The sequence below is a fragment of the Hoplias malabaricus genome, chromosome 10 (assembly GCF_029633855.1).
Source record: "Hoplias malabaricus isolate fHopMal1 chromosome 10, fHopMal1.hap1, whole genome shotgun sequence".
NCBI lineage: Eukaryota > Metazoa > Chordata > Actinopteri > Characiformes > Erythrinidae > Hoplias > Hoplias malabaricus.
In genome coordinates, this window is record NC_089809.1 from 21,530,962 (window position 1) to 21,544,802 (window position 13,841).

The following is a 13,841-nucleotide window of genomic DNA, read 5'->3' on the forward strand; positions in this document are numbered from 1 at the left end:
TAATTTAAAGCACTATTAAATAAAGGTTCATGTGAGTTAACAAGTTACAGATTTCCCAACTTGTCGCAACAGTGTCCCAACTTTTCTGGAAATAGTGTTTGAAATTTTAAAGGACATATTGGATGATTTATTCTGGTCAGCAGCACCACTCCAGATAGGCAACACAGTTCTTAGTGTGAACAAGTATATTACACAGTTTGAAAATAATCCTAGACTTTTTTACTCAAACTACTCATCGGAATAAGTGCATATGTATGTGACAACATGAAACTAAAGGGGTGACTCTAGTCTTTTAATCCTTTTTTTTTTAACATTCTGCCAAGCTCTACAGTGCTTTTAAAATTTTTTAACAATTTTCCTCTCTTATATAAATCTTTTACAAAGTAATGTTGACTGTAAACTCTTTCACTAGTTCTTCACTTATGTTTTATATCAGAAACTGGATGAGAATGTTATGATGATGCATTAGTGGGTAACATTACAAATGAAACCTTCAAACTGCCTTGATGCAAAAAATCAGGGTACGAGTAAAACAGTAAGTTCCCTCTTGTGGCTGTCAGCAGTGAGAGTGGACAGAGATAGAGGCAGGTGTTGAGTCAGTGCAGCAACATGTGCTATTTCTGGCCTCCAGAACCATTAGCCCTGGTCAGCCTCTCCACTCTGTGCACTTTACTGATGCTATCAAGCAGTGAGAAAAAGCCATGAGTTTATATCCTACACACACACACACACACCTGCTCTTCAAATAGATGTTATACGCATGTCATACACTAAGTATTATTACTAAAAGAACAAAGATAATGATTTTGCTTGATTTTTAAAGGCCAGTGTCCACAGTGCCATTAGACTCACCTCAGAGTCTCACCTTAGACATTTCATTCTAATTCCCTCCATTAGGCTGACCTGCAGAATCACATGGTCAACATAGTAATGAGATACAGTAATGAAATGTCAGGTACGCTAAGGCATAAACAAGACAGGGACCCAAGGTGAGGTTTGAACCCACAACACATGTAGCCTCATTTATAAAACTGTGAGGACTCTGGAGTGAAAATATGTGTACCCACAAAAAATAAATAAATAAATAAACTAAATAAATAAATTAAGAAAAGTCACGTTTATAAAACCCTGTGTTTGCACAACTGAATGTGGTTTCCTCTTTAAAAATCATTGTTTTTCAAAATGGTTCATACACATTTACCCATAAATGGTCCCTTCAGTTCACCTCAGTAGTGGCATTATCAGCAAAGGCGACATGTGGCTGCAGCCGTAGAATGTTAAATAAGGTCATTGATCGGTCATCATTGTACACAAAACTATCTTCATGATTTCTGAAAATATGTTGTTGCCTTATTTGTTTGTTAACTAGGTCTTCAAGTAATGCACAAAAAGTCATTATGCCAGACAATGCACCAGCATCTCTTGCCAATTTATAGACAACTATTCAGGCTTGTAATTATCTGCAAAAATTAACAGGCCATAACATTGTATTATTAATATGCATTAGTATGAGTTTACTTGGTGGTTATAATATATAAATTATTGTTATAACCACTAAGTAAACTCATACTAATGCATATTAATAGTACATTTATTATTACTATTAATATTATTGTTATTATTAATCCTAAACCTACCAACCTACTGATACCTAGAAGCTTAGAGAGTTTTTAAAATAACTACATTGAGCTTCATGTTGGTTTCGTATGGGAAGCCAAAAACCCTTAAAAGCCACCTACTCAGCAGAACCATGTGGAGAGGACCAATCACCTGCGCAACTCTGTGAAAAGCCAAGAAAGAGGTCAAAGATGGGCATTTATGAAATTAATAACACGCCTACAAATACAACATTTTGGCTAGCTTTATGCCGAAAATTACTCTCAGAAAACCTGAACATTACTGTGTTTTTCACCATTATAGTCATTGGCAAAGAACTGTAAAAAAAAGAGATAATTTTTAATGCATTAAGATGCAGTATTATACACCACTGGAGCAACTCTGACACTGTTAAAAAAGGCAAAAATCTTAATCTCATATCATAGCCCAAAAGCCTTATTCACTGATTGATTCATTGACCAATTCACTAACAAGTTAAGTATGCTTCACTGATTTACCAATTCAGTAACCAATTCATTAGTGTGATTCACTGACTGATTCACTAAAGTGATTAATTTACTGGGCTAGGTTTCCCAACAGCATTGTAGAAAAAAGAAGGTTCTTAAGTGGTAGAGTGAGCATCAATCACACTGAACACACCCTCTCCTTGTTAAGATATTCTTAACACTGATGGTGCTTTTCCACTTCATGGAACCTACACGACTCTGCTTTTTTGCTTTTCCACTAGCCAAATATGTTACCTTGCCCCTGGAACCAGGTACTTTTATATTCCGTTTGCTTACAGTTCCAACCAAGCAGAGTAGCTACTAAATCGTGACGTGTAAACCCTGCAGAGTGCTGATTGGCATATGTTCCTTAGAATGCTGCCTTATTTTAAAAATTACACTGATTAAATTAATTACTTGTAGAATTAAAGTAACCTTATCCTAACTACTGCGTACAACATAAGTACTACATGCCGAACGATTACCCTAACCCTAACTCTAATCTTGGCCTTGGGTCAGGTAATTTGTGAAATGATTTTAGTAAGGCCACATCATCACAGAGAAGGCAAATGACTAGTTTTGTTTGCAAGCAGGAAGAGGAGGCATGGTGTGCAACAGCAGTATCACAGGAAAACAAGGCCAGTGGTTTTGTTGAGAGAATCTGGGGTACTCATGGACTGGGTTCAATGAGTAACACAAGTGGTTAAGGCTAGCAGATTGTTGATTGAATCACAAACAGCCACAGGAACCTTGGTGGGTAGGTGTAGGATTCTAATTAATTTAAAGGTTGCTAGATATAGCCAAGTGCTGATCGGATCAAGCAAATTTAGTGGTTAGGTGTAGGATTTAATCGATTTTGTGGCTGCAGGTAGGAAGAAAATGGGTTGGGCCTTATGTGTTGCTCTAATGGATTGGCATAGGACATTTTACATCATTATTACTGTATGATTATAATTACCCTAACCTTAAGACACATCTTCACGTCTGTGTTTAATGATGTACTTTCGGAGACCAACCTTTGGTCCCCACAAGGAAAATGATCTTCCACAATGTGAGCTTGTGAACAAATTTTGGTCCCCACTACGTGAGTGAAACCTGGCATAAACACATGTATACCCTTTTCAAATGAGGGCTCCTAAAACCTATATGGAGGAAGATGAGAAATGTTAAAGAGAGCTGAGAATTATGAGATCATTAAAAGAAGGTGACTAAAAGGAGAGGAGAGTGCTACAGTTTTGTGTGCAAATTCACTGATTTGTGGGCAGACCATGAAAGACTGTCCATTGTCTGTAATTTGTCTATTTGAAACTAAGAAGTGAAGTGGACATAAGGAATGGAATTCTGGATTAATTGTGTTTCACTTTTCGTCACTGTCTCTTTCTTTAGTTAACATTCTTTTTCCTGTTTCTGCTTTTTCTTGTTTCTTCTCTCTCTATATCTATTCTTTTTTTCTTTATTTCATTTTCATCCTTATTTCTTCTCTACTTTTTACAATCTCTCTGTTTTCTCTCCTTTTATACTTCCTCTCTTTTTATTCATTATCCCACATTTTTCTCTTGCCACTCTTTTTCTCTGTCTCTGTCTGTAGAGATAGTGGACCGTGTGGCTCTGGGAGAGTGGCCATATTTGCGTCCGTCATGTAACTCTCAGGTCCATAGTGAGGAGCTGGGGCTGCTGATGCAACGCTGCTGGGCAGAGGAGCCTGCAGAGAGACCAGAGTTCAGCCACATTAAACTCCTTCTGCGAAAACAGAACAGGTTTAAGTCTCACTTTCAACATAACACTCCAAGAGAATTGGGAGAAATTTGTGCTTTATTATTCTGTTTTCCACAGTGAGCAAGTTCTTTCAAGCACGTTCAAACATGATTTCCTTATCCTCTTGTTTTCTCTTTTAAATTATCCTGACTCTATTTATATAAACATACAAACCTCACTCCAGCACTCAGTGTGGTCTCTGTCTCTCCTTGTTGTTTTCAGAGAGGTTAGCAGGGATATCCTGGACAATCTGCTGTCTCGTATGGAGCAATACGCTAATAACCTGGAGGAGCTGGTGGAGGAGAGGACTCAGGCCTACCTGGAAGAGAAGCGCAAAGCAGAGGCCTTACTGTACCAGATACTGCCCCAGTTAGTCTTTATTATATCACCTAACCTCTATATATCATACCTAACCTCATATTAATCCTCCTATACTTGATACAGCCATACAGCCAGTACCTGTCAGAATATGCACCTTAATCCTGCAGTGCCTGCAATTATAAATACCTAATCAGGTTTTTCAACTTTAGCTGAAAGTATGCAGATGTTATTTCATAAGTAATGGAGACTTTTTCTGCTGAATATCAGCAGAATATGTAGCTGGCTTTATTAGCATGCATCTAGACCTTTATTATTTCCTCACTAATTTCTTACAGTTCCTTTAATCACCTCTTGTACAGTGTGTTTACATATATATTAATGTGTGTGAGATAATGTGTGTTAACATGTTCTGGCACTGGAAGATGTATTTAATCTGTAGGTTCCTGTGTATAAGGGTATGTTTTGTTCTGCAGTTCAGTAGCGGAGCAGCTGAAGAGGGGGGAGACTGTTCAGGCTGAGGCTTTTGACTCCGTCACTATTTACTTCAGTGACATTGTGGGCTTCACGGCTCTGTCTGCAGAGAGCACACCCATGCAGGTTCAGACTTTCTCCAGCCTGTGTTCTACACGCGCTGTGATTTTAGTGTTATTTAATATAAGTCTTTTTGTTGTTTTATTATTTTGGTAAAATGTTTGTGTATGCTGTAGGATCAGTTATAATTAATTATTATTAATTAGTTTATTAATTAGGGTGGCACAGCAGGTAGTGTCAAAGTCACACAGCTCCAGGAGCCTGGAGGTTGTGGGTTCGATTCCCGCTCTAGGTGACTGTCTGTGAGGAGTTGGTGTGTTCTCCCTGTGTCCGCGTGGGTTTCCTCCGGGTGCTCCGGTATCCTCCCACAGTCCAAAAACACACGTTGGTAGGTGGATAGGTGACTCAAAATTGTCCGTAGGTGTGAGTGTGTGAGTGAATGTGTGTGTGTGTGTGTGTGTGTGTGTGTTGCCCTGTGAAGGACTGGCGCCCCCTCCAGGGTGTATTCCCGCCTTGCGCCCAATGATTCCAGGTAGGCTCTGGACCCACCGCAACCCTGAACTGGATAAGCGGTTACAGATAATGAATGAATGAATGAGTTTATTAATTATTTGATGATTTTTTATTATGATTGCTGAAGGGTTCTTGGCCCCAAAATTGAATCTGACCAGAAAGTTAGAATTCTGTACAAAAATAGTGCACACACAGATATAAATATTGATTATATTTTGGATTAATCCAAAGCAATCCTAAGCATTAATCTGTGAGGTTGAATTTGCATAAAATTTAATAGAGCTTTTATAAAAATGTAGCTTCTCATTTTTAGGCTTTTACAAACTTGAGTAAATCTGGTTATACCAACATTTATAATATCTGGCTCAAATCTAACCTGCAAGGCCACAAGCTTATCTTAGTCAAGCACAAAGTGTCTCTGAAGTATTTTCAAATGATTATATATGATCATATATTCAAATGAAGAACACAAGGTTAAATTAGCTCGCTGGCTCTTATACTGTTCCTGAACCATATACTGAACCAAATCCAGTGTTGCATATGGCTGTTAATCCAGCACTTATTCATTCATTCATTCATTTTCTGTAACCGCTTTTCCAGTTCAGGGTCGCGGTGGGTCTAGAGCCTACCTGGAATCATTGGGCGCAAGGCAGGAACACACCCTGGGGGGGGCACCAGTCCTTCACAGAGCAACACACACACTCACTCATTCACTCACACACTCCTATGAGTGTTTTTGGATTGTGGGAGGAAACCGGAGCACCCAGAGGAAACCCGCGCGGACACGGGGAGAACACACCAAACTCCTCACAGACAGTCACCCCGAGCGGGAATTGAACCCACAACCTCCAGGTCCCTGGAGCTGTGTGACTGCGACACTACCTGCTGCGCCACCGTGCCGCCTAATCCAGCGCTTAATTCATCTAAATTTTTTCATTTAATCTGTCACTGAATATATGAGAAATCCTGAAGAGCAAATTACATAATTTGAGAAAATACAAATCTAAAGAAAAAATTTTCTTCATTTTATATAATTGTATATAAACACCTTCTTAACACCAGATTCACTGACGAAAAAACACATTAAATGTAGCTGTTAATTGCTGAATATTCTGATATTGTCATTGATCCATCATAACCTTTTTCAACACAGAGAAACACAGGACATGTCAACATTTAGTCAGTGTCATTTAACACCATTCTGTCTACATCAAGTCTGAGAGATCTGGACCAGTGTTTTCCTCTTCCCTCAAGAAGGCATTTGTATTTAGTTTATTAATTTAATCAGACATACAAAATGAGGTACAGATATAATAAATGAGGTACAATTCTAATTAATGCAGTGCAGATGGCAAATTTTTCATTGTAATATTTTGTTGTAGGTTGTGACTCTCCTCAATGACCTCTACACTTGTTTTGATGCCATCATAGATAACTTCGACGTTTACAAGGTATCTCTGCAAACTGTAGCGTTTATCAATACATTTTTGTTTAGTTTTGCTAACATGTCCATGATTATTTACAGTAGAAATGCTTTTGTCACATATCCCAATTTTCTGTGGATTAATTTTATTGGTGTGTGAATATATGGAGTTTCTTGTAAAGGGGTTGTGTTCTAAAAAAACAGATGTAATATTATCATATGTTATTGATGTATAAAATTTTGACTCTGCTATCATGTATCTATTTAAATGTTTGTTTGTGTGGATGTGTGGCATAGGTGGAGACAATTGGTGATGCGTACATGGTTGTGTCCGGTTTGCCAGTACGCAATGGGAAACTACACGCTCGTGAAATTGCCCGTATGTCCCTCGCTCTGCTAGAGGCTGTCAAAACTTTTAGGATCCGTCACCGACCAGACCAGCAGCTCAAATTGCGGATTGGCATCCACAGCGGTGAGCACAGCCTTCTCTGTGTGGTCAGGAATTAGCCACTGGTTAGGAACTGGCTGCTGGTCTTTTTGAGTGTGTAAGATTGTGCTAAACACTCCCTACGGCACTGTTAAGTCTTAGGGTACCCTGGACAAAACCTGAAGAAGCTGTACACTAACACAGTCACAGCTGTGTTTTTATTGCATTAATGATGAAGTCTGCTCATCATTTATAATCACACATAGCAGCTCAGGACAGCTAATATTCTCTAAGCCTGTTCAGTTTTCAGTGGTTTTGTGTTAGCAGATGTTTGAAAAGGAGCGGTGGCTTGCCTCACATGTTTCCAAAGGTGTATATTCTAACCTTTACTGCCCAAGCTTGGGGCACTGTATGTACCTGGTGGAGTTTTAGGTAACAGGTGGAATTGTCAGTGGCCCTTTTAGAAGAAATCTGGGTTAAAATTGTCATGGTTAATATCTTTTACATAGTTTTACATCCAGAAGGTGCAGAAAAAGCAGCAGTTAGCTTAATTAGTCGTCAGCAAATTAAGCTAAGCACAATTAAAATTTGTGAAGGCAACATTTCAATTCGGTGTGAGTGTGAAAACAGCAAACCTGTCCTTAATGAATATCTCTGTGTGTGTTTTGTTTATGCCAGGTCCTGTATGTGCTGGTGTGGTAGGGCTTAAAATGCCTAGGTACTGTTTATTTGGAGATACAGTGAACACATCATCGCGCATGGAGTCAAATGGGGAATGTAAGTAGCTCTAGACATCCAAATGCAAATTCTATGCGCTTGTTTAGATTATCATTATTATGAGGCTACCATACTGAGTTTTTGAAGTACTGATTGTGTTCAGCTCAGTCTCAGCCAACAAGTTTGTTCCTGCTGGAGGCATTTTTGATGCTGGATTTAATGCTGAAGTTTTCCATAATGGTTAATGCGTTTTGGAAAACAGATTCATTGTATATTCTTGCTGTTATAAAGATTCTTCCTAATGCAAAGTGCCAGACATCCAATTACAAAATACTGATTATATAATGGAAGTTGGTGATATGATTTTATTTAGAGAAGAATGCAATTAACTCTCTTTCCAGGCTGAGCAAAGGGAACATGAAAGAAAAATGCTAATTAAAATCAGTGCTCCAAATTAATGTTTGAGGAATCTTAAATCATTCTCTAAGGTGACAAGCATAAATGTATTGTTATTGGCCCTCATATGATGTAAGGCCACTCTGCTCGCAAAGCTAATATTCACCGTATTAATTACACACATCCTGGAATGCAGTAGGTCAGTGACATTACATTACGAAATTGACCTATGAGCTTCAGAGTGATCCGAAATCTGGTGGCTGCAAAAGATAAAGCTTACAAATGAATGAAATCTGGTGCAGGGAGAGAGAAAAAAATATCATATATATATATGTATGTTCAAAATCCATCCATTTACAAAATGTTGTGTGAAAACACTGGCTATATTTTCTTTGTGGGTTTTTTGTGTTTGTTTGTTTTATATAAATAACCTTCCCAGAGAATGAACAAATTAATGATTTTTTTAAATTGCATATTTCAAAATGTCTGAACATTTCTGTGAATGGGTTTTGTACATAGTAGTAGTATACTATAATTTGTTAATTTTTAGGGTAGCTATCATTTACAGTTGGCTTTATTATGGGTTTTTATTTTAGAAAAATGTGATTACTTGATTAACTGTAAAAATAACCAATGGATTTTAATGAGAACAATGCATATTTCTGGCAGCCCTGAAGATCCATGTGTCTTCAGCCACACGGGACATTTTGCAGGAGTTTAACTGCTTTCAGCTGGAGCTGAGAGGAGATGTGGAGATGAAGGGCAAGGGCAAGTTGAGGACCTATTGGCTGCTAGGAGAGACCAAGAGCAGCGAGTGAAAGGAGCCAGGAGCTGAGTAGGACCCACACAGTGCACTAATGAACCACATGAAAACTGACGAAGGCCATCATGGCTGCAGAATTCTGTCCTCCTTGGCACACTCCCTCCCTTGCATTCCAGCGCAACATGATACTGGACTTGAGCTCTGGCTTTTCATGTTGACGGAGAAGTTAAAATATCCTGAATGCCATGAATGCCACTGGCTGTCATTTTTGCTTTTATGTAGACCAAACAAAGAAGAGGTGGCCATTGTAAATGAATATACACACACTTATTGGTCCCAATAAGTTGGCTGCAATGGATACATAATCCTGCTGATTCAGAGGATGGTGACAAACAAGTCAAGCTAAGCCGACTGATTTTTATTAGGAAAATTGCCTAATTAGTTTTTGTGAACAAAAATAATGACCACATCCTTTTTCATAACAAGGAATAGTAATTTTAAACATGTCCTTACACAGTAGTTTTCACTAATTGTGACACCACACTGCATCTATCTATTAAGACTTTCCTTGTGGTACAAAATTATAATTTTGTAGGTAAATCAGAAGCATTCCTCATAATACCAGCCACTCCACTGCAGGATCTACATATATACGCAACCCTAGGGCTCTTAATTTGTGAATTTATTCTTAGTAACATAGGATTTGGAGAGACAGAGCTGTTAGCTGTTTGTAAGAAATGTGCACCAGCTTCAGACATACTCTAGGGCCTGAAAATGTGCTCTTATGCATAATATTAATTTTAATATAATAGGTCTTATTGAAGGTCAGGTTATGATTAATCTTTACAAAAGACTGAACCTGGACAAGAGTGCAGCTGAATTTGTTTTTTTTCTTTTTGAGAATCGTGTGGCAATACTGAAAAGTAGAAGAGTGGAGGTTCATTATGTGACTTGCCTTGCCATGTTTTTATTCCTTTATTTGTTAATCCACACTTTAAATCGTAATTGTAGTCATTTGGTTTAGATGTATTTCTGAATGATCTGAAACACTTTGTTTTGAGAATTGTAATTTGTTTTAGAAAACGTAAAATGCCTTTGAGCAATGTATATTTTACCTGTGTGAATTAAGTTGATCTTCAAATGTGGAATCTACTCTGGACCTTTATAGCATTATAGCAATTCACTTTAATTCATATGTACACTGTGTAACCAAATGTTTGTTGACATCCCCTATAATAAATGGGTGCACACATCGAGGACACATGTAATGGGATTAAATGGGATGTTTTGGAGTTGCAGCTTCAGGTCACCCTGCTCATTGCCGACCATAGGCTAAACCAACACGACTTAGTGGGGTTAAATTGTGTTCTCTGTAATGACATAGCACAATCCAGTACCTCTGGGTTAAACCCCATCCTGACACAACCAATGATTAGAGGCAACATCTACGATTGTGGGGAAATGCTGTTCTCTTATCAGAAGCTTTGTCCATGTGTTTTAAAGTGGAATGGTATGTCTGGGGGTGAGGGGAATTTTTGTATGTGGTTGAAGTATAACTTTTTTTTTTTAGTTACAGTTTAAATTACCACAGAAACTCATTTGTAAGTTCAATTGTTTATTTTTGTAGCTCTGTAGTGCTTTTCAAAATACAGCAAAAATAAATAAATATTACACACGTATGGAGGGGGAATAGCGCAATATCCTCATTTAGGTTCATGCTTCTAAATGTTTGGAGGTCTATTCCTTGTCTAAAAACCTCCATATGTGCACCTTTCTCTACTTTGAGCAGAGATAAATTCTATCATATGGGACAGTGACCCTTTATTTCTTTACCCCTTTACTGACATTAGTAATAAACACATTAAACTTCATAAACACATTAGACCGGTTTCAGGCGCACAGACTGAAGAGTTGGCAAATGGTGTGGAAACATATTAAAAAAAATGTTTTTTGATTAAAATTGTGAATGTCACACTTTAAAGCCATCATATTAGTCAAAACATGTTCCAGTAAGACCTTTTAAACTATTCACAAACTATTTTTGTCCACAAACATTTGGATATATAGTGTATATAGCTTTTAATAAAGGCACAAAGCAGCTCAACAGAAATCTAGGTCAAAGCTGTTTTGGAGAGTGACAAAGAAAATCACAGAGGAACCACAAGGAGGACTCCTCAAGAAATGAGAGTAATGGATGTAGAATGAGGTGAGCCTTATTTAAATGTCATAACTACAAATCTACTTAAGCTCCCCAAAAAATCCTGAGGTAAATCTGATGATTTAGCAGTCAAGTTGAATATCATCAGTATCCAAATGAAAAACACCTATCTCCATTTTTATAAAATTGTAATCTACAACATCATTTGAAAACATCAGCTGTCCTTCACATTGTGTCAGAAAAGTCACGATGAATGGACCTATAGAAATGCTCCAAAATAAAATCTGGAATATAATTTTTTACATAGACTTATGTAAATATTTAAGGTTTTTACTTTTCCTGGTAAATATATTTTGGAAATATGTGTATTTTATTGGACAGTGATGAGAATAAATGTTATTTAATAATTAGTAAATACATAGAGTTAAATATACCAATTAGATAAATATTCATGTCATTAGAAGTTTCAAGATATGTACTATTACATAAAATAACCCTATTGGCCATTGTAGTATCTTTCCCAAATGAACTTGTGAATTTGTAAAAGTGAATCAGGGCACATTGTCTCTAGTGACTGTGTTTAAATTAATTAATATGACCAAGTCCTTGATTATTCTACATACATTAATAATTACATGTAAGAAATTCATGACAAATATTTTAAATAATATTTTTATAAACATCTCCAAAAAAATGATATATTACAGTGAGGCCTTTCATCACAGTAAAAATGTATATGCAATGAAGTTTTTTGAGAAGAGAAGCCTTCATTTCTGTTTCCACTCATATCGCTAGTTCATGCTGCAGTTTCTGGCTCTTCATTTTGATGCAGTGTCCTCTAGAAGTTATCTGTGGAACTTTGTTTTGGAGAAGGATGCTGGAAGTGAAAATGCTGTTATGCTGCAAAGCGCTTCTTTAGGAAATACTTGAGCCTTTTTTTCCTTGATGAACTGCTGGACCGAGGTGTACATTTATGGACTTTTGAACAGCCACATGAATCTTCTGATGGGAGAGCTGTACAACAATGAACTGCTGCATCATAAGACTTCAGGGAAGACTTGATCCTTGATTCCATACACTGAAAATATAATGCAAATTTACAGTTAAAAGCTGCAAACCCACTCATATGTAGCTCATTTAGGTATATATATATATATATATATATATATATATATATATATGTGTGTGTGTGTTCATTTAGGTCCAGCTGGACTAAATTTTTATAGGATATTATCAGTATAAAACTAGAACCAAACAAATTTCAGATTTTTATATTTATGTAGTTATTTTTAAGTACTAAATTAAAAAGAGTAATAATTTAATTACATAGTCATTTTTATATATTGCAGCCAAACTCTGAAACATAATGCAAAATGCCATTTCTAGGTGGAAACACAATCATTTGACAAGTCATATTTACTGTAGGCATATACAGCATATATATTGCTATCCTTAAATTACAGGAATGAAAATGTATTCCAACAAATCCCAGACAAATGTAATATGTAAACAAATGTGACCTTATGTTTTTCACTTAAAATACACCTGTGCTTTTTCAAAACTCAAACTCACTACACATAAAATTAATTATATGAAATGTGCATGTTTTATTGATTTGTTAAGTGAAAGTAAGCTAACACATCCTCTCAAAGAAAACATATTTTTAAAAGCCAATATTATATTTAACCCAAGAAACATTTTTAGAGAATAATGTGTTTTACGTTTTGTCTCATGTAACATATTTAGGTTCTCGCAAACATATTTCTGTAAGCGAATAGTAACAAAATGTGCAGAATTTAAGAGGCTGTGTTACATGTTTTATTTAAACAAGGTAGTCCAAAATTTTCATAAGACTACTCACAGCCGGTTACTGGAAATGATATTTGTTGATTTCCTTAGTGATAATGTTAGTATATTCTTTAAACTGAAATAAAATGTGCCATATGATTTACCCAGACTGCAATTATTTTTCCTCATTTTTATTAGTTACTCAGGCATATATTTAAATTTTAGAGTTAATAAGTGTGTAGTCCATTTTCTGTTGGAAAATTAACATCTAATTTATCTAGAATTGCCCAAACTTCTGTACACAGTTTCCCACCCTCTTGTGAGACAGAGACATGACTTTGTGGAAGCCCACCTGCTGCTGGTCCGCTCTGAGTCCAGTCAGTGGAGGGTGGTCCTGGAAAAAAAGCGACTCTCGGCGCCGGACGCAGGGGCTTTCCCCAAGAGTGATGAAGCCGTAGGGAGTGGTTATTTTGACCAGGTGCGGCAGGGACATCGCGGCTTTGTCTGATGAGGAACACGGGAGAGAGTTTGAGCCAGAGCCACGGCGGCTGAGCACTCTGCTCGCCCGCGGACAGTGAGTTGTAGCCGGCAGCGTGTAGCGGCGGGAACCGCGTCCTGGAAACAGCGGCGGTATGAAGAAAGGAGGCACACGGGCAGGTGTCAGCGCCATATCCCTCAGAGAAAAGCGCCTCACCGCCGAGGTGTGCATGTCCCGGTTTTTCTCTCTCCTGGAGACATCCAATACAATGGGGGACTGAGAGCTCTGGGTCCTTGTAACACTTAGCCCTTTTCCTGACATTTCTTGATGTTGGTGAAATATTTTCCAAATAGTTCTGTGACAATCGGATATAGACTACTCTCGGTTGGTAGTCATTGTACCTGGATTAACACACCTGAGACGTTTACAAATGCAATTTCTGGACAGTTCCAACTCTTTTGCCGAAGGG

General features: G+C 37.4%; 2 protein-coding genes across 2 annotated transcripts in view; one reads left to right on the plus strand and one right to left on the minus strand.

The window, feature by feature from the left end:
* Positions 1 to 10,868, plus strand: part of npr1b (natriuretic peptide receptor 1b) — a 61,178-nt gene extending 50,310 nt beyond the window's left edge. The window contains exons 16-22 of the mRNA XM_066682949.1: positions 3,691 to 3,859; positions 4,080 to 4,226; positions 4,652 to 4,775; positions 6,605 to 6,673; positions 6,943 to 7,117; positions 7,751 to 7,849; positions 8,855 to 10,868. Coding sequence (XP_066539046.1) covers positions 3,691 to 3,859; positions 4,080 to 4,226; positions 4,652 to 4,775; positions 6,605 to 6,673; positions 6,943 to 7,117; positions 7,751 to 7,849; positions 8,855 to 9,003 — 932 coding nt within the window. The 3' untranslated portion in view covers positions 9,004 to 10,868. The remainder of the gene's footprint in view (positions 1 to 3,690; positions 3,860 to 4,079; positions 4,227 to 4,651; positions 4,776 to 6,604; positions 6,674 to 6,942; positions 7,118 to 7,750; positions 7,850 to 8,854) is intronic.
* Positions 10,869 to 11,816: 948 nt separating this feature from the next.
* On the minus strand, positions 11,817 to 13,841 carry LOC136708415 (C2 calcium-dependent domain-containing protein 4D-like). Its single transcript, XM_066682951.1, has 2 exons — positions 13,247 to 13,841; positions 11,817 to 12,184 (listed from the first exon to the last, which is right to left on the minus strand). The coding sequence occupies exons 1-2, from the start codon at positions 13,691 to 13,693 to the stop codon at positions 12,002 to 12,004; spliced, it is 630 nt and encodes a 209-aa protein (XP_066539048.1). The 5' UTR covers positions 13,694 to 13,841; the 3' UTR covers positions 11,817 to 12,001.

What these genes read in the sequence shown, in the direction of transcription:
- LOC136708415 (XM_066682951.1), bottom strand. Translation starts at nt 13,693, where the DNA reads ATGTCAGGAAAAGGGCTAAGTGTTACAAGGACCCAGAGCTCTCAGTCC. An exon ending in TCAGAGCGGACCAGCAGCAG is followed by an intron (nt 12,185 to 13,246) that starts GTGGGCTTCCAC and finishes TTATATTTTCAG; the next exon opens with TGTATGGAATCAAGGATCAA.